Here is a 20,291-nt window from a genome sequence, read left to right as displayed (position 1 = left end):
TACCTTCATTTGGTGAGGCTGCAAGACAGCCAGTTTTTATTTGTCACGCTCAGGCGTCAGCAGGTTCCCAGTGTGAGTTCAGAGTGTAAAACTGAGGAAGCTGCTCACTTCTCTGCCGGCAGCCAACTGACAGGAAGGAAGGAACAACTACTGCGTCGCGACTCGACAGAAACTTGTTACTTTTATCTTCAATTCCTTTTTAAAAGGTTCAACATCTTTCATTCTCGAGGCTCTGTGGAAATCTACATACATGCCGGGAAAGAGGGGGAACTAGAGCTTATCAGCACCCCTCCTCCTCCAGCCCTTCTCCAATGCACAATATCCTCTTTTAAACCCAACCACCCCCATTTTCATGTTACCTCTTTGGTTTTAATGTGGCACACGCAAACTGTTTGGATGATTGCCTAGGCAGATGGTGCCCAGTGTGTGGACTAGAAGCTGAGACAAAGCTCAGAGGGACTCCTCAGCTGTCATGGGATGCTGCAGTGTGACCCAGAGGCATACCGGAGTGGATGAGGTGGGCCCTGATGAGATCGAGCTCCTGGAACTCTCTGGAGACAATTTAGGGTAAGACAAATATACTGTTTAAAGCTAGAAGTTGTTTACAAATAGAAAGGTACTGATGGGGAATTTACACATCTATTACTGTACTGGAACAAAACACTACAATGGAAATAAGAGGAACTACAACAATACCAGCATTACCTTATCCAAAATGTGAATTTCAGTCACAGTTTTATAGAGTATCTTTTAACTTAGTTTAATGTGGTTTTGTGAGTTTTGGAGGAGGAAGTGGTGACAGTCTGTGAAATGAAAAGAGCATCGACCTGTAGCTGCTTCTCTCTCAGCCTCTGTGGTTTTCTGTGGCATTTCATGTGTCACGCTTTAGATGCGAGTATGTAAAATGCAAGAGTCTCCTAAGCAACCTCTTTCAAAGCTGTAGCGTATGTAGTGATACCATGAGCACAGTGTACATACTATATGCTTCTTTTTACAGTAACAGTGTATGTTGTCAGACAGAAACTTTCAGGTTTTGTAGTGATGAAAAGTTCAACTATAAAGCACCTGCAGAACAGCGGATCACATTCATCTGATTTTGACTCATCAGCACGCTGAGGAGAAACAACATGGGAGAACTAATTGGCTCCTATTTACTAAACATGAACTTGGGAACTCAGTGATGCTGTACTGATGTGATTATCAGATTACTATAAGACAATGGCTGGAGCATGGAGGGGTTTAATGCAGAGTGAGGGCGGGACAAATCCCCACTCATTCTGAGGCTGGGGGATTAGCAGAGGCTAATCACAACAGGAGCCACTGGTCCTTATGTGTGGCTGTTTAATAATTACTGCTTATGTCTGCATGACACTTTGTGTTTGTATTTTATAGCACACACAAAGATGTTGTGTTTCAGAGATGTATAGTCACACGTTATAGTCAGCTATGTGTACTGCCAAGAGGAAAATTTTACTGCTCAAAGCTTGCTCTTCTACAACTCAGGAGACAAATTTGAGATTCTCATGTCAGCCTCATTTTAGTTTCTATTTTGTCTAAAGGTTTCTCATATGTTTCTCCTAAAATTCACTAGGAGAAATAGGTGAGACAGGATAATTAGAGGGAGTCATACTTGAGATTTGTGGGAGATACCCTGCTAATCTCAATACAGTGTGTTTAATGGCTCCTTTATTTCTCCTCTGGAAAAGAAAATGAACAATAGTGGAGCTTCTACAGAGCAATATGTGAGACTCACTCACACCTCCACATGAGCATGACAGGCTTGGAATCAAACCCCGGCCTTCTGGGTGTGAGACAGCCACTCTACCCACTGAGCTATGCCACCCTATGCATATATTAATCTGCACACACACACACACCTTATAAATGCTGCAACAAATAAGAAGTTGCCAGGATACAGCCTAAACATCTTGAGGCACTTATAATAATATATGGTGACTTCAATCATGTCACCCTCTCCTCCCACTTGACTGGATTTATCATTCTAAACACCACGGATCATCCACTCATAATATCATGATGGGCCTCTCTCTGGACTGCAGGACGGAAAGATATAGAAGATCTTTGTACCCACAGTGATCAGGCTTTATAATTCTATAGCAAATAGCAGATGAGCTGACAGACAAATGAATTTCCCTTTTGGGATGAATAAAGTAATCTGAATCTTTATTAATTAATTTAAAAAAATATCATGTGGATTACAATAAAGTCAACATGCTAGATGATTAAAAACAACCAAAACGTTGACCTGAGTCTGAGAATTCAGTGAGCGCTTGTGGAGATCTCTTCATTTGTTCTCTCTGAGCTTAGTATGAGATGCATGAACTGAAGCTGGGATGAGAACAGACTGAGTTCTTAGAGAGAGCTCTCTGATTTCTCTGCCTGAGATCACAAAGAGACACAAAAGTTGAGAAACTCTGAGAATTATATGAGAGCTTGTTGAGATCTTTTCTGAAACTTTAAAGGAGACTAAACTGAGATTTAGTGCATCTTATTGCTCAGGAGAAAAAAATGAGACACAGGAGAAATAAGCCTTAGTCTCAGTTTGGTGTCACACAGATCTCAAAGTTGTCTAGGAGAAGTAAATGAGACATTTTTGAGATCTCTTTTTGAATTTTCTTTTCCTCTGGGTGATGCCAATATACAGAAAACTGCGTCCAAATTCTACAAAAAGCAAATGTTTGAAGTATAAAATATCTGATCTAATTGTTGTGGTGTGATGATTTTAACCATGTTAGCATGCAAGGAACTAATGTAATTAGACTTTGAGGAAATGATGCAATTTGCACACCGATCAACATCATACAAAGTGTGGAACTTGGCACTAAGCAACTAATGAAATCTACTTCCGAATATTTGTTTTCTTCACGAACTTATCTCATCACCATCATCATTACGATGGCTCACTCAAAACAAAATAACTGCCAACTATTAAACAGCAGTTTAAGTGTTTCACTTTAAGCAGTCATGATGACGGTCATGATCCACTCTGAGGCGTGTTCCAGATATTGATTCTCCAAACTCAGCAAGACATCTGTCTATAGGAGGATTTTAAAATGGGCGCCTCACAGCACCAACACTTACTGAACCAGGGACTGTGAAGTAACATCAGGTCACTTAGGAGCTTGCTTAATATTAGAGGCAACATTAAATAGTTATATCAGCAAATATAACGAAATGATGAAAGTTAGCTTTTCTACTTCCGTTTTGCAGTGCACTGTACATCAGCATACAACAAACATTTTTCGTATGTGTATCAACTCTTCCAACAGGTAGCATGGACATAGTTTTTAACAGCCTTTAGTGGGTAACGAAATAAACTGGTAGATGGCGGGCTTGTGTTGTGCTGTTTATGCTGCGAGTGCTGTAATCTGATTATGTCTGGCTGCTGCTGTGTTGAGGTGAGATGTCATTCATGTTGCTATATGTGCTTTATTTTCTTATTGGTTCAACGAGAGCTATAGCATGCAATATTTGCAAAGATACACACACACACACAGTCACAGTTTTAACAGTTTACAGCAACCAAAAGATCATAACACTGTGTAAATGTGTTTGTCCGTTGATGGGGCGGTTCTTAAGGACTCCGTGTAATTTGTTCTAAATGTGTCGATGTGGGCTTTGTGCAATACAGTCGTGTGGAATAGTGTTGAAAGGTCATGAGTGATAGTGATAAAGTGATACGTCTAATGGTGTTAAAGGGACATGGATAGTGTAAGTATGTGCAATGAAGACAGACAGCGATTTAGAGAAATGTGCAATGTCATTATGTGCAACAGTGACAATGGGAAATGCACAATACAATTTTGTGTAATAGTGTAAGAGGGGTAAATGTAGTATAACAATGTGCAATAGTGATAGAGGGATATGTGCAATATACTCATGTGCAAATGTCAACTAATTATTGCTTGCTAGCTTGCCTTGGTCCCTCAGCTTTTGTCGGCTTGTGTGCACTATGTGTGGTTGCTTGTTTGCTTGCTTGTATGTCTCTGTTCAGTTATGGTATTATGTTATCTGTAATTTTTTAAATCTCCTAACCTGCAAATGGGACTTGAGCTGTAAATTAGCTACATGCCTATAATCTCTTGTATTCATCTCCAAATGTTCCTTTTTTTTTAAAGGAAAATGGTCTGCATATTGTACTTTTCTACTTTAGTGGTTGTCAGAGCATTTTCCTGTGTTTCTCATTCATCCATCTGCACCCACATTCATACACCAATAGTGACAGAGCTTCTATGCAGGGTGCCTGTCTGCCATCAGGAGCAACTTCAGGTTCAGTGTCTTGCCCAAGGACACTTCAGCATGCAGAGGTGCCAGGGATTGAACTGACAACCTTGTCAATAACTCACTCTACTACCTGAACCACAGCCGCCCAAAGAAACAGAACATACACTTTTATATTCACACTGCACAGCAAACACCAGAAACCAAATCCACATCTGTGCCATGAGGCCACAAAGGAAACCTTTGAATCACTCTGTGCCCTCAGCACTGACTGCTGTACATGACTCTGCTGGCTGCTAAAATGTTGTAACTTATGAGTGTGTGTTTCCAGAGTGTGGAGTCTGTCAGAAACCAGGCTTCAGCTGTCAGTGAGGAACAGCAGAGAGGAGCAGCTGCCACCACCACCACCACCACCACGCAAGCCTTCAATACGACACCAAGAACAAGAGGTTAGTATACACGCATGTGTTATGTAGGACAGTGACAATGATGGTTTTGCACTTTTCACAATCAGATCACACTATACAGTTCAGTGAAGCAACACCTCACCACGTCTGTGTTCAGGCAAAATTAGACAAGATGTGCCTCACATGAATACCAACAGTTTCCACTCTGTTATTTGCACTGAGGCCAGACACGCTCTGAATCCACGCTGTAGGAATTTCCATGACAAACATGACATATTTTGTATTCCCTGTTTAGTGTGATTCAAACTTTACGGGAAATAAAAGAGGGAGGAAACACTGCCACACAAAGTTTTTCACACTTAAACCTTAACTACTCCATATAATTGCTACGTATTTTTTACTCAGGTTACATTTTACTGCAATATGACATATACCTCCTGCGACAGCTAAAAAAAGTTTTGTTTTTTTGCAGTATGTAACAGTTACAATGTCATAAATTATAAAAAGGACAAAAAGAACAAAAGTTTAATTTCTTTGGTTATCTATTTTACTAAACATTACAAAACAACTTGTTCTCAGACTCGGTCCTTATCTGTGCTGTGTCAGCATGGCCTGCAGTTCTGATGAATAGTCTTTAAATTTTTGTCCAGTGCTTGTTAGTCACAGATGATTCACTAACGCCTTCCTGGTTCTCCCAGTGAACACAAAGGTTTTTGGTTTTCACAGAATCTGGTTAGTGTAGTGTAAACACTTTAATTTTGGTGAATTTTTAAATGAAACAAATGAAAATCACTCAGAGAGTGCAGTACTCTGCCAAGGCTGCTCAGTCGTTGTATGATTTCTGACTGATCCACAGCAGTGGATTTGTAGTAATCATGTTATCGTCAGCAGACAGCTGATTGACAGTGTTCACTTGTTGTCATAGTTACGGTGACACCATGCCACTATCTCGCAATGATACAGAAATCTTAAGCAAATCTGTGGCTCCAGACTTTAAGCTGTATCACTGTCAAAATCTTTTCAGTTGGTCCGTGTGTCATTTCTGATCTTCCCCTAAAATTTCATCCAAATCCATTTGTCCATTTTTTAGTAATGATAGGCACAGATGGATTCAGGTACACCGATCATCACATAACTCCATCGCGTTCTTTGGTGGAGTAATAAAGTGGATTTGATAAAATATCATAATTTTAAGATTAGAGTTGGCTAAGTTCCCCTCGTGTCACAGATGAGTAGATGAAAGAAGGTCAGAGACTCCAATGTTTCTCTCTGTTTGTTATTTTTATTTTTTTTCTTACATTTTTTACCTTGGACAATGTCTTTAAGTGTCATTTTGATCACTGAGAAAAAAGACAACATGTACATCAAACCTGCTGCCATTTTTTAGTGTCCAGGTAGTTAAATAAACTTTAAAATAGATTCAAGTCACCCGGATTCAAATCTCCGTATACAGAAAAATACTGAAGCATTTTCTCCTTAAGCACAGACACTGTTTTCAAATTTTGCTATAAAGTCCACCGAGCTGTGCAACATATTGCTCAAATGCAGTGACTAGGGGTTTTCAACAGTAAAACAAAATCAGATTTGCTGTGTAATGCGTGACTCATCACTCTGTGGCTATATGCAGTAGAAATGCTGATGTGAACAGCGACATGGAGAGGTGAAAAGGGGAAAATGGCCACAAGACAAAACAAAAACAAAAAGTCTGAGGGAATCTAGCAGTCTCAGTGTCATTATAAAATCAAACATGTAATGACCAGCCGTTTTGGGTTGATGCCTGTAGGTGGTGCTGTGGGGCAGGGGCAGAGATGAACTTCACCACAGGATTTACTCCCAGCAGCCAATCACGGGCTGGGAGGGTCAGCCGGCCCACATGTATGGAGAGATCATCCACTCCTCCCTGGCATCTCTCTACAACAGATACACACAGGTAACATCCCTCCATCTGCCAGTTTCACCCATTGTCTTTGTCGTATCATATCATTGAGAAAAACTGGGCATCGTTTCACTTCAGTTTAAGCGACATAAGCCTTCAGTTTTTAAAAAAATTGCTTCACTCCAAGCAAACATAGCTTTATGCTACTTTGCAAAGAAGCAGTTTGAGTATGTGATAATTTTCTATTATCTAGAGGAGGGGTGTCAACGTGATTTTAGTTCAAGGGCCACATACCGATCCAGACTGATCCCAGAGCAGTAAAATCAAAGCATAATAACCTATAAATATTTAAATATTTTGAACATTTTTCTTTTCCTCAACAATGTTCACATTTAATGAACTATCTTTTGTACAAGCAACCTGAGATTTCTTAAGAAAATAAGTGAAATTTTAACAGTGTTATGCCTCAATTTATCATTTGCACGGGAACACTTGGATCAGTCTATCTACAAAGGCACAAAACATTTGGCCACATGTATCTAGAACTGAACAATCTAGTATTTTACTTTATGATCAAAACAGTTTCTCAGTATCTAGAAATTATTTGAAGTTTGCATTCATTTCCACATCTGTGTAGTTAACCTGACCTCCTGAACTGACACTATTATTGAAGAAGATTAATTTGCCCCCCCCCCCCCCCCCCCCCCGCCTTTTAAATGTATAAAATTTAGACATAAAAATACACAAATATTCTGGCAGTGCAAGAACAATAGGGTTGCACCAAACCTGACATTATACGTATTGCATGATCAATGTCTTTAAATATTGCCGCAGTAAGGATTCATTTTCACAGAACTATGCTCTTCAGTGTTTGAAGCAGCATTTTATTCACTGTTTAATGTGCTCCTGAAATTTGGCATATTTTTTCCCCTTTGCAAAGTCATTTCCGGACCAGGTTCGACCCTTTGGTGGGCCAGTTTTGGCCTGTGAGCCGTATGTTTGACAGCCCTGCTCTAGAGGTTTTCTATCAAGCTGATCCTGAACACCTCAGACAACTATCATGTGAAAACCAGGCTGGTAGTTGGGTGTAATACTGATCTAGTTGTTAGATTGTGTATGGTCTGCAAAAACTAGCAACAGCAGACAAACCTTTCCTCTCTATTCTTACATCATATGAATAGTAATTATGTCGATGCAGGATGTTCCTACTGCGCATCTCCTCACTGTAATCATTTCTGCTCTGGGGCTTGTGCATGAATCTGAGCTAGTGCTGTGTGTTTTTGTTCTTTTTGACTGTTCGGTATTCTCTACTTTTTAGTAATAGAAAACAATTAATACGTGTGTTGTTTAGAAAAAAGAAAATATTGTCACAAAGGTGAGCTTGATTTTTGTGAACAGTGAAAGACATGAGCACACAGATGATGGGGCCTCTCATCAAATTGTTTGAAAACAACTGTGAAATCATTATTCTTCCCATTTCTGCGTTGTCTTGACAGGAAACCAGGGAACACTTGTTGGTGTTGTTCTCTTTTCACCTGCTGATCCTCTCTCTTGATCACTCCCGACAAGACTTCATTTATGAGGTATTCTTTTATTTTGAAAAGACCTGTCCTTTAAATTGTCACATGGTGGTTTAGAGAAGATGGATTTCAAACATATTCAACATACAGATCTATGCAAACATGGCTATTAATTAGTCAATCAGTCAGATTAAAGCTGTGCATTCATAAAGGTTGGTTTTTGTTGTTAGTGAATTCCTGCACAATAATCTTATTGGAAGAAGCTGAGGTACAATGATAAACACCATTTATTTCTGCAAGATTGTCGTCTCTTATCTCGCAGGGCATCCTACCCCTCTCTGGACTTTCTTTCCAAGTCGTCTCCCTGGAGCCCGACGCGTCACATTCACCACACATGTTTGAGATCAGCAGTGAGTCACTGGAAATTACCAAGATCAGCTAAGATGTGGCAACGCAGTGTAAAGTACTGAGCATGATTTATGCCATTCCCTCTTTCATCCAGGTCCAATGGTAGACTCCAAGGTGTTCGTATGTGCCAATGCTGCAGAGTTACAGAACTGGATGCAGCACATAGAAGACAGAAGATATAAATCCACAACGCAACCCATGAGCCCCACCCACTGCGCTCTCTCCTATCTAGTAATGACTAAGCGTCGCACATCTGGCTACAACTATACATAAAAAGTACTCTGATAAGTTGCAGTTGACTCATTGTGTACATCTTTCTCCTGTAGTTACCATGTGATGAGAACTGGAAAAGAGAAGAGTTGAAAAAATTCATACTACAAGCTCCAATATGGCAGTGGGAGGGCTCACCCATTCAGCACATGGGTCATCCCGGATACATTTCCATTGTTCACATCATCAACACACAGAGACAGGTAATAAATACCCTCAGTTTATTTGAAGCATCGTATTAATATTTTAGTACTGTTCAATTAAAGAAAGTCAAGGATTTTTCATTTTGAGATGGTGAAATAAAATAATAATAATACTGGAACAGTGCCGTACACTACTTTCCACACATTAATTTTTTACAGATGTTGGTGAAATGTTGACAAAAGATAGTATTTTTAGCAGGAAATATGGATATGGATCTACATATTCATAAAAGAGAACAGAAAGTATCATTTCAATATACACTGGAAAAAAGGCCCCTCTCAAAACAAGAAAAAAAAATTATTTCAAAGAACTTTTACTTTGAAATAAATGAAAAAAAAATCTGCCAATAGAACAAGTGAAAAATGGCTTGGTAAGATTTCTTGAAATAAGATTTAATATTTAGAATACTGAGATCTTAAAATTAGCTGGGAAAACTTATTTTAAGCTATATTTACCAGGATTGTCAAGCTTAGGTGTCTTTAACCGTCCTGTTGTCCTCATTTACGACATTAAAAACATTGTTCCCTTTGTCAGAAAAAAAAATCCAAAAATTCACTAAAAAAATTCTGCAAATTTTTATAAATTTGAAGAATTTTTTTACACATTTTTTTTTCCTTTCGGGAAGAAAATTCCTTAAGTTTCCCTTAAAAGTTTTATTTAAATCCTCAAATTTAGCTAAAAATCAAAAACTAAAAAAATATCTAAAAATTATAAATATTTTCAAAATAAGAATAAAAATCTTCAAAATATCTAAAGTGATTCCAAATTTATCAGTAAGACTTCTAATATTTTCTTTAAGAACATTGGGGGAAAAAATCAACCAAAATCCAGCGAATTTCACTGGATTTTGGTAGATTGTGGTTGATTTTTTTTCCCCCAATGTTCTTAAAGAAACATTATTTTTTAACATTTCTTTTTTTCCATCAAAGATTTTTTTTAAAAATGTGGAAATTTTCACTGTGAAAATCTATATTTTTTCCCACATTTTCAAACTTTCAAACAGGTTAATTTGACCCACAGGACAACACAAAGGTGAAAGCAAGATCATTCCAAGATTGTTTGACTTCACAAGATATTTAAGATGCATTGTCTTAAAACAAGTCCCTCCATCTGCTGAAACGTCACTTGTTAAGTGAATTTATCTTAAATCAAGTGGGATGAGACATTTTGACTAAAAATAAGGCAAATAGACTTGGTAAGATTTTGAGTTTTTAGTATTTGTCAGTGGTATGATGCTACAGCAGACATTGTTGACTTTGTTCTTGTAGGGACTCCAAGAAAGACTGATGGTTCTCTTCCCTCAAGACGTCCTGCTGCTGTCTGTTGACAACAAGCGGCTGAATATAAAATACGAGGTACTGTAAAATGACTCTATGGGAAAAATCCATAATAATACCTTTTCAACCACTGCAGCGTAACTTCATGGCCCAGTCATCATTACACAGTGTTAGTTCTTTTGACGTGACATATAGTGACTTTGTAACTCCAGCTGCTGTATACATCACTGAATGCATTTCATCAACAGCTGCAATAAAATGAAGCACCTCCTATGTATGATCACATTAACCTTTTGAATTCCAAACAGTTTCTGTACATTTATTTTTTTGCTCCTGTCACATTTTTACTCACTGTGGGCTCATTTTCCACTGCAGTATAAAGTCCTGTACAACAACTATACCCTGTACACCCTGCTGGATGTGCACTACCGTTCAAAAGTTTGGAGTCACTTAGAAATGTCCTTATTTTGGAAAGAAAAGCAGTTTTTTTAGAGTGAAGATAACATTGAATTAATCAGAAATACAGTCTAGACATTGTTACTGTGGTAAATGACTATTCTAGCTGGAAACAGCTGGTTTTTAATAATGGGAGTACAGAGTAACATTTCCAGCAACCATCACTCCTGTGTTCTAATGCTACATTGTGTTAGCTAATGGTGTTGAAAGGCTCATTGATGATTAGAAAACCCTTGTGCAATTATGTTAGCACATGAATAAAAGTGGGCAATTCTATGGCAAACATGAAAATGTCTGGGTGACCCCAAACTTTTGAATGGTAGTGTATCTTTTAACAACTTGCTCCTCTGTTTTTGAGCCATGCCACATTTATTTTATTGATTAATTATGTTTTATTTTCCTCTCAGTTCCTCTTGTTGTCTCCTATCTGCTCTATAAACATGGCACTGCAGTTCACCTGAAAAGTTTTTGTCATGTGATTGTTGGTTGCAGCTGAATGATTTTTGGCTTCTCTGTTTTGCAGAGGAGTGCAAATCGTTTGTTTTTTCAGAATCTGGTTCAAACTGATTTGTTATAATAATTTTGATCAAATAACACAGTTTTAAGCTTGGCCTGCACAGTGGCTTGGTGGTTAGCGCTTTCGCCTTGCAGCTAGAAGATCCCCAGTTTACACCCCCACCTTCCTGGGATCTTTCTGCATGGAGTGTACATGTTCTACCTATGCTTGGGTGGATTTTTTTTTCAGGTTCTCTGGCTTCCTCCCACAGTCCAAAAATATACTGAGGTTAACTGGTAACTTTAAATTGTCTGTAGGTGTGAATGTGAGTGTGATTGTTTGTCTGTAAATATAGTCCTGTGATAGACTGGTGACCTGTCCAGAGTGTCCCTTGCCTTCACCCTAACTCAGCTGGGATAGGCTCCAGCCCCCTGCGACCCTAATGAGGATTAAGTGGTGTATAGATGATGGATGGATGGTTGGAATCCTAACCCTTGGATTTGGTTATTTTTTTCTGACAGATTAAATACATCAATGTGGTTTGGTCGTGTCAAATCACAAATCTGACAATTCCTCCTGTTTTAACACTTATTGGCTGATAATTATTGTCATTTTGGCATTCCTTGGTTTTAAAATGCTTTTCAAAGTAGCTGACAGGTTTTGGGGTTCAGAGGGTTAAAGTAGAAATCTCTGCAAAACGTCAGAAAACACTTTTTTCCTCCATGTCATCTCTAACAGGGCAGGTTGGCCCGACACAGCATCAAAGCCATAGAGAGATCGGCTTCACCAGGATGGCTGGAGTTTGAGCTGAGAGGTATATTGCACACGCATGTGACATCAGTACATTTTTACCTGAGTGTAACATAATGTGCAAAAGAAGTGCATTGATTCATTTCATGTCTTCACTGTTTTCATGTGTTCACTGTTTTAGGTGAGCTGGTGGAGCCTCTGCAGGTCTCTTGCACCAGCCTGGAGGATTATCAAAACTGGATTTTTCACTTACAACAGGTTAGACTGCCTTATCTTTAGAACATTTTATACCAACAAGACTCTTGTATACAAAATTATATAGAAGTGAAATGAAGTTTATAGGATTTACAGAAAGTGTGCAATAATTATTTAAACAAATGTAAGCAGGTGCATAAATGTGGGCACCTTGTTGTTTTATTGATTTGAATACCTTTAGCACTAATTATTGGAACACAAAATTTGTTAGGTAAGCTCATTGACCCTTGACCTACATACACAGGTGAAGCCAATCATGAGAAAGGGTATTTAAGGTGGCCAATTTCAAGTTGTTCTCCTCTTTGCATCTTCTCTGATGAGTGGCAACATGGGAGCCTCAAAACAACTGTCCAATGACCTGAAAGCAAAGACTGTTCAACATCATGGTTTAGGGGAAGGATACAAAAAGCTCGCTCAGAGATTTCAGCTGTCAGTTTCCATTGTCAGGAACATAGTGAGGAAATGGAAGACCACATGCACAGTTCTAGTTAAGGCCTGGAGTGCCAGGTCAAGAAAAATCTCAGATAAGCAGAGGTGAAGGATGGTGAGAACAGTCAAACTCAACCCACAGACCAGCTCCAAAGACCTACAACATGATCTTGCTGCAGATGGTGTCACTGTGCATCGTTCAACTGTTCAGCGCACATTGCACAAGGGGATGCTGTATGGGAGAGTAATGCGGAAGAAGCCTTTTCTGTGCACATGCCACAGAGTCGCTTGAGGTATGCTAAAGCACATTTGGACAAGCCAGCTTCATTTTGGAATAAGGTACTGTGGACTGATGAACCTAAAATTGAGTTATTTGGACATAACAAGGGTGGTATGCATGGCAGATGAAGAACACAGCATTCCAAGACAAACACTTGCTACCCACAGTAGGGCTGCAACTAATGACGCGTCGACTAATCGTCTGAGCACGATACGTCATCAAAAGCGGAAGTGAGCGCGCAATGCAACAGAAATCACCATCTGACCGGAGCACGGAACACGGACGGACGTCGGCGCTGCATCGTGCATATATTATGTAGGCACGATGCAGCGCGGACGTCCACGATCTATCGTAAACACGGATGTCAGCGTTTACTATACAGCTGTATCTAAACAAGGACATCCGCACTGCATCGTGCATACATAATATATGCACGATGCAGCGCCGATGTCCGTCCATGTTCCACGCTCCGGTCGGACGCTGATTTCTGTTGCATTGCGCGCTCACTTCCGCTTTTGATGACGTATCGTGCTCAGACGATTAGTCGACGTGTATATATATGCATATAACAAGAAAAGCACAGTACTCCACCAAGGTTAATTCCCCCAATTTTCAGCATTTGGTAATTTATTAGTTGTTGATGATCGGAAATCACGACAACACAGAATGTGGCCATTTAATATAGATGTACCCACAGATAAAATGACCTTGCATTGAGTACAGGTATGTGGTGCTTGGTCCATGTGTCATTTCTGACCTTCCCTGAAAATTTCATCCAAATCCATTCGTCCGTTTTAGAGTAATGTTGCGCACAGACAAACGGAAGGACAAATGTATTTCGATTGTCACAGAACTCTGCTGCGTTCCTTGGCGGAGTAACTGGATCACAGTTTCTATTATTCCAGATCTGCTGTGCCTTTATTACAGCTATATATGTGTATGTGCTTTTTGTATAAATCAGTCCTTGTCATTTAACTGATCATTTTACTTTTCTGTTAATTTTAAGAAACAAAATCATGTATCATTTTGGTGACATCTCCTAGAAAGAAAAGCTTTAATATAATTTAAAGGCCCATGTTGGTGTCTTTGCCCAGGTGGTTAATCTGTGAGCAGTGAGGACATGGAAAGTTTTTTTTTAAAGACAGAGCTGATTTACAAGCTTCTGTGCCACCATTTGTATTACTCTGCCTTGAAATTTAACTTGTACAAACTTGTCGAAGATCAAATGTGTATTTGGATTATTTTTTCTGTTGCTTGTGCTCTGGGGTCTATGCAGGGAAACGCAGATGGGGGGGGGGGGGGGGGGGCGGGGGGGGGAGTGAAAATCCTTAGGTTTGCACAGGAGATGCAGTTTTATGTTTATTGTGATCATGTCAAAACTTGAAATATTCACTCGCTAATGTAATGCCTGATACCATCACCGTGAAGAAACTTTGCCGAAACAAGACCTTGTCTTTCATCCACAGCCAGACAGAAGCAGCCACGTTACTGCGAGTCAGGCCCCACCTCCAGTCCTGCCAAAGCTGCAGAGGAGCAGGAAAGAGTCCCAGGAACCGATGATCACAGCCAACCAATGTCACATCAACGGACGCAGCTGACTCATCGGAATAGAGAAAAGCTTCAAAAGTCTAAATCAACAATCTTGTGTAGATAATATGTACATATTACTTTACTTTTATGTTTGCCACAGTGAGAAGATATAGCAGTGAAAAACATTCCCACTCAAATTGTGATACCCACTGAGGATTAGATCCAATTTAAGCATTGCAGTGTAATACTTATATAGCCCAGAACATATAAAGATAGTCCAGTTTTAGCCCAGCCAGTTTGCTTCTTTATGACATAATTCACTTGAACAGCTATGACAATAAAAAATGAAAAGATAAAAGTAATTTGTGTTGTCATTTTCTGATGGTGCAGTTTGTCAAGGCTAGACAGAGCCATGTGTTAGCCTAAACATTTTCACTGTATCACCAAAACAACTATAAATGTCCAGAGATGTACATGTAATGTACCATGAAATAATTGGGCCCACTGTTATGCTAAATTATTAAATATTTCAAAGCTACACATTGTCATCTTTAAAAGCTAAAATGTGTTCTAAGATGTGCTACAGTGTGTAGATCAGATATAAGTGTTGCCCACTTCTAGCGGTTAGTTTAGCAGTTTAATTCATCATTGCATTTAGGCTGCATGCCACACAAACAGCAATATTAATGGACGAAGCACAACTGCAGTCCATATTATGCCAAATTTAACTGAATTGCCATGTCTAGATCACAGATTTTTTAAAGATTAAAAAATAAGTTTATGACATTTATTTATATGCATATATTAATCATAGTACTGTCTCGACATTTCTCACATGGTGTGGTCATTTGTGTGTACATCTGGACCGTCACAGCGCCCAACAGTATTCCCTCTGCCCTGTAATGTCTATGAAATATATGAGCCTCTAGTGTGGGCTGAATCTGTGAAGGTATTGATTGCCAGCATCACAGTTTTGATGCCTGGTTGGCATTTAATTGTGTTTAATTCATTTTAACAGATAGATGTAATATATATATATATATATATATATATTTAAACGCACAGCATTGAAATGATGTTGAAACAACGACAGGTGTGATCTAGACCTCTACTAAACTTTCATTTCTGAACAAAATTTGACCCAATTTTAGCCTAGAAGAGCCTAGACTGGCCTAGACTCCACGCAAAGGCCTAAACACAAAACCCTCACAGACCTAAATGACGTCACGGCTGCTTTAGTGGGAGATCTTGAAGTTGTATTAAAAGGAGGTACAGGACACACTATAGTGGCAGCACACAGCTCAAATCTGGACTTGTGTTTCGCTCATAATTGGATCAGCTGCTGAGGTGTTGACTTATTTATTGCAACGTTACAGCATGTATACGTTTTACCAATCACTGACCACAACATGCAGCCAGATGTTTAGTTAATGCATATTCTGTGGAGGGAAAGATAACCACAGTTCTGAAGCAAGGGAAATCACTTCACACCTAGAGGGCATGGCAGAGTTGTGAATAACTAGCATCTGGCCTGAATGTCTGGTGTTACTCAGGACATTCACTGAATGAAACCAGACATGAAAACAAACAAACAAACAAACAGACAAAATGTGTCATGACTGGTTGATAGATCTGTTGGTATTGGTCAACCCTGAAGACATTAGAATACTCCCTGAGCCACACATAATAATAATAATAATAATGATAATTATTATTATTAATACTTTAGTAAATACACTACCGTTCAAAAGTTTGGGGTCATCCAGACAATTTCATGTTTTCCATAAACACACTTTTATTCATGTGCTAACTTCATTATTCAAGGGTTTTCTAATCATCAGTTAGCCTTTCAACACCATTAGCTAACACAATGTAGCATTAGAACACAGGAGTGATGGTTGCTGGAAATGTTCCTCTGTACCCCTATGGAGATATTCCATTAAAAATCAGCCGTTTCCAGCTAGAATAGTCATTTACCACATTAACAATGTCTAGACTGTATTTCTGATTAATGTAATGTTATCTTCACTGCTTTTCTTTCATAAATAAGGGTATTTCTAAGTGGCCCCAAACTTTTGAACGGTAGTGTATGTAATATGTAAAATATGTTGAATTTCTCAACTTACACACTTGTTATTGTTAACCAATGGGCTATTCTACAATCAATGAGATTAATTTACTGGGAGGGCAAAAATATTTGCAAAGACACGTGGAAAGGTAACAGCTTTATTGAACAATAGTATAGCTGCAATAAGCATTAAAATTTAAAGATATTAAAATAAAAAAAAATCCTTAGAAATGAAAGTCCAATAAAAAAACATCTACAATTTTTCAAAAACAAATTTAAAAAAGTTCAAAAAAAGATCAAGTTGTGGTCCATTTCCCTGGACTGGACACAGCACATCACTGCTATCTACTGGCCAGTAGCTTGGGCATCAGACAGGGTTAAAATGTGTTTTTGCTGCCTCTGGGTCATATTTATTTGGTGCCATTTGATCTGATGGTTGTAAGTCACTAAGTTTACACTTAGTGGGATTTGGTCAATGTACTAGTTAGGTGTTTTTTAGATGTTTAATCAACAGAAAATTGCTCAGTGGGTATATTTGGATGATTTTGTAACTCCGACTGAAAACATACTTATAGCTTTCTTTCATGTGGTGACTCACAGTAAAAGGCCATGACCCAGTTTAAGAGCAGCTGAAGAATGTTAGACACCATAGAGTGTGCATGCCTACATGTAGCTCTGATGTCTTTAGCATTAAAACATCATGCTTAATTTTTCACAATAAAAAAAGTCCTCACAACATAGTGTATTTATTTCATTAGTATTTATTCCAGTGGTTAAACATTTACAGCAATGTGCAGAAAGTCAGTAAACATCCAGTGTATTACAGTTTATATATTTATTGTGGTATTAGAAATTAAACCAGCTGCAAAGTTTATACTTTTGAAATGTAAAAGTGTTTGTCAAATCTTTTTTCATATAAATTACAGTCATCAAAGAACATGTTCTACTCTTTATACATGAAGCCATCTACAGAAAAATACATTTACACCAAAATCTCCTTAGAGAACAACCAGCTAGAGGAGTATAAATACATGTGCTGCAACAGCAAAAAAATTAAATTACAACTAACAACTTAGATATAGAAAATAGTAGAGTTATAAACATTTCATGTGCCACTGGAAGAGTTTACATTTGAATGTTGATTATAGTGGTCCATTAACAGCAGGTCTCAGCTCAGTTACACAGAGCTATCGGTCATTTAGGGATTTTTACACTTAATGAGGAAAACAATGTGGATGATGCTGACCTAATCGCAAATTAATGTGTAAACTGTTTATTCTATATTATACACATAATATAGCAATCTGTATTTTATTCAACTGATGCTACATTGGGACACAAGGTTTAAAATTAGTACACGCAAAGCAAAGAAATGTAAATAAATTTGGAATGTTTGTTTTTCACTGGTTTTAAAGGACAAGGCTGATGACATATATATCTATTACAGTCAACAAATGCTATGAAAAAACCAAAGACTACAACATGTCAGTCAGTTTCTTAATATTACAAATTCTCCTTCCCCATCTGTTTTTGCCCCAAAGCACTTTTGGTTCCTACTGAGGGCAGAAATCTTTCGAAACAGACAAGCACATAGTTTCTTTTTTTGTAATTCTCACAAATGTCCTGAACTGATAGAAAACAGGAGCAGATAGTGCAGTTGTTGGGGACTATTTTCAGCAGATTAATACACATTTGGCACTTTAGGCGATACTTACAGCAGCTGGACGGTCTGAGTGCGACTGACTCAAAATAAATGACACTTTATGTGTTAGCGATAGTGAACAAACATGTCACCTATGTGACTCAGAAGCACAATAAAAATTTAAGTAATAGATTAAGAACAGAAGTGGACATTTTTGGCACAAAGCAATGAGCAAAATCAGGCTTTGGATACACAGGCAGCTCTGCCATTCAGATCAATTCATTATTACTTTGGGTCTTTTCATGGACTTTGTTGACAGTAAAACACATACAGGGTGTCCTTAAAGTCTGGATACAGGAAATCTCATGAACTATCTTTTTTTGCCTCCATGGATTAAACATGGCTTTGTAGAAAGAAGAAAGAAATGAACTTATATTCTGTCTCTCACAGTTGAAGTGTACCTATGATGAAAATTACAGACCTCTGTCATCATTTTAAGTGGGAGAACTTGCACAATTGGTGGCTGACTAAATATTTTTTGCCCCACTGTATATCAGCCAAAACTAAAGAATTGACCATGGCTAAAATTCATGGTAGCCTAAAAAAATCACTTCCCTAACCCTGACCCTATCTTTTGATACGTCCATCCTTCACGTCCACTGAGAAGTATCAATCCATCTCTTTTCTTCTTTCAACAAAGCCATATTTAATCTGTGGAGTCAAAAAAAGATAGTTAAAGAGGTTTCCTATGTGTCCAGACTTCAGGGACATGCTGTATAATATGGTCACACCAACTCTTTAACTAAGCTAAGGCATCATATGTTACAATAGAATCCTGAAAATTAGTTTCATTTTTTTAACTACCATTTTGGGAAATCCTCTGACTTATCATCCTCTTTAATAAAATGGCAGCCAACAGATTCACACTCCTTAAGATGAGGATCCTGATCTCGATCACCTCACAAAATTCACTTGACTGCACAAGATAGCAGATGAATTCATCTATGCCAGCTGATAGAAGAAAAAAGCAGTGACAGATTTTGAGATGGCATTGCTCTACTGCTCTCTGAAATATACATGATTACTGCTGAATATGTTTACATTTACCAGTGGTGGTGATAAATGTGCAGGTATACATATATATTACATTCACGCTTGATAGTGGCATTGAAATGTATTCACAGAAAGCAGTGATAAAATAATGGCGATCACAAAGTATGGACATTTCAGAGTGGCAAAATGGTTAAAAATAAAGACTTCTGTCAACAGATTCTTAGTGGGGAAAAAAAATTACATGTGCATTAAAAACGTTGTATTATCATTGCAAAACTGTATTCAAAGCTGGCATGCTTATGGAAACTGCTGATACACAGTTTAGAAGCATGCAAAAAATGGCCAGAAACGTTTGCTTGTTGTAGCAGCTGCACACTATACATACTGAAGGCCCCACATCCATCTAAAATTAAAACAGTCATCCAAAAGCTAAAAAATGCACCTTCACAACTAAAATGCAGGTTTGACACATAAAAAGCTGCAGTGAAAATGGTTAGTTCTCTCCCTTCAGTTTCTGTGTGACACATTTGATGCGAATATTTTCTCGGAGGTTGCGGAGGCGCGCACTGCGACTTGTGATTTCCTCCACGTAGCTTTTGGGGAACCAGCCCCGCTCCCCGTCTGACAGTCTGATGCCCTCCACCCAGCCTGGTGAAACACAACATCCCTTAGACATCAAACGCACCAGCACACATTTTATGGACACAGGCTATGTTTGTTTAGGTTCAGGTTGAAGCAAGAATGCAGTTGATCTTAAAGTGGACATTCCCCAGATTCTTACCATCACTTGTAATGGTCTTAGCATGAAGAATGTCAGCTTTGTCCAGCGTTAACTCATCGTGCTCTTGGGCTTGGTAGCTTTTAATGCACTGAACCTGGGATATATCTAAATGAAGAGGTGAAAAAAGCAAAAAAAAAAAAAAAAGATGAATGAGAAGATTAGGGGTTTATACAGATTCATGGTGCACCTATAAATCTCTACTGACCATCATTTTCACTGGCTTGCTCGATGTCTTCGCGTGGGTCAGATGGGAACATTGCTGTGATCCATCTCTGCTTCCCACTCCTTAGTAGACACAAAACCAACCCAAATCATCCAGCTTTGACTGAAGCAAAATCACTGTTGAC

At 38.5% G+C, this 20,291-nt stretch overlaps 2 protein-coding genes across 2 annotated transcripts in view; one reads left to right on the top strand and one right to left on the bottom strand.

Annotated features, from left to right (window-relative positions):
• Positions 1-89: 89 nt before the first annotated feature.
• LOC110951108 (probable pleckstrin homology domain-containing family N member 1) lies at positions 90-14,769 on the top strand. The gene is made up of 11 exons (XM_022194029.2): positions 90-567; positions 4,574-4,691; positions 6,433-6,579; positions 8,022-8,108; positions 8,368-8,455; positions 8,548-8,684; positions 8,780-8,926; positions 10,196-10,282; positions 11,895-11,970; positions 12,088-12,164; positions 14,337-14,769. The coding sequence occupies exons 1-11, from the start codon at positions 473-475 to the stop codon at positions 14,466-14,468; spliced, it is 1,191 nt and encodes a 396-aa protein (XP_022049721.1). The 5' UTR covers positions 90-472; the 3' UTR covers positions 14,469-14,769.
• A 2,440-nt stretch (positions 14,770-17,209) lies between these two features.
• Positions 17,210-20,291, bottom strand: part of arhgef19 (Rho guanine nucleotide exchange factor (GEF) 19) — a 28,111-nt gene continuing 25,029 nt past the window's right edge. The window contains exons 14-16 of the mRNA XM_022194037.2: positions 20,150-20,229; positions 19,945-20,049; positions 17,210-19,811 (exon numbers count right to left, since the gene is read on the bottom strand). Of these exons, the coding sequence (XP_022049729.1) occupies positions 19,657-19,811; positions 19,945-20,049; positions 20,150-20,229 (340 nt within the window). The 3' untranslated portion in view covers positions 17,210-19,656. The remainder of the gene's footprint in view (positions 19,812-19,944; positions 20,050-20,149; positions 20,230-20,291) is intronic.

Source organism: Acanthochromis polyacanthus, chromosome 6 (assembly GCF_021347895.1).
Source record: "Acanthochromis polyacanthus isolate Apoly-LR-REF ecotype Palm Island chromosome 6, KAUST_Apoly_ChrSc, whole genome shotgun sequence".
Lineage (NCBI taxonomy): Eukaryota > Metazoa > Chordata > Actinopteri > Pomacentridae > Acanthochromis > Acanthochromis polyacanthus.
The sequence above is the reverse complement of the archived record's forward strand: the minus strand, read 5'-3'. Positions and strand labels throughout refer to the sequence as shown.

Coding starts and splice junctions, on each gene's coding strand:
- LOC110951108 (XM_022194029.2), top strand. CDS start 473: ATGGGATGCTGCAGTGTGACCCAGAGGCATACCGGAGTGGATGAGGTG. Junction 8,109..8,367: donor GACAAGACTTCATTTATGAG/GTATTCTTTTAT, acceptor CTTATCTCGCAG/GGCATCCTACCCCTCTCTGG. Junction 8,927..10,195: donor TCATCAACACACAGAGACAG/GTAATAAATACC, acceptor TTGTTCTTGTAG/GGACTCCAAGAAAGACTGAT.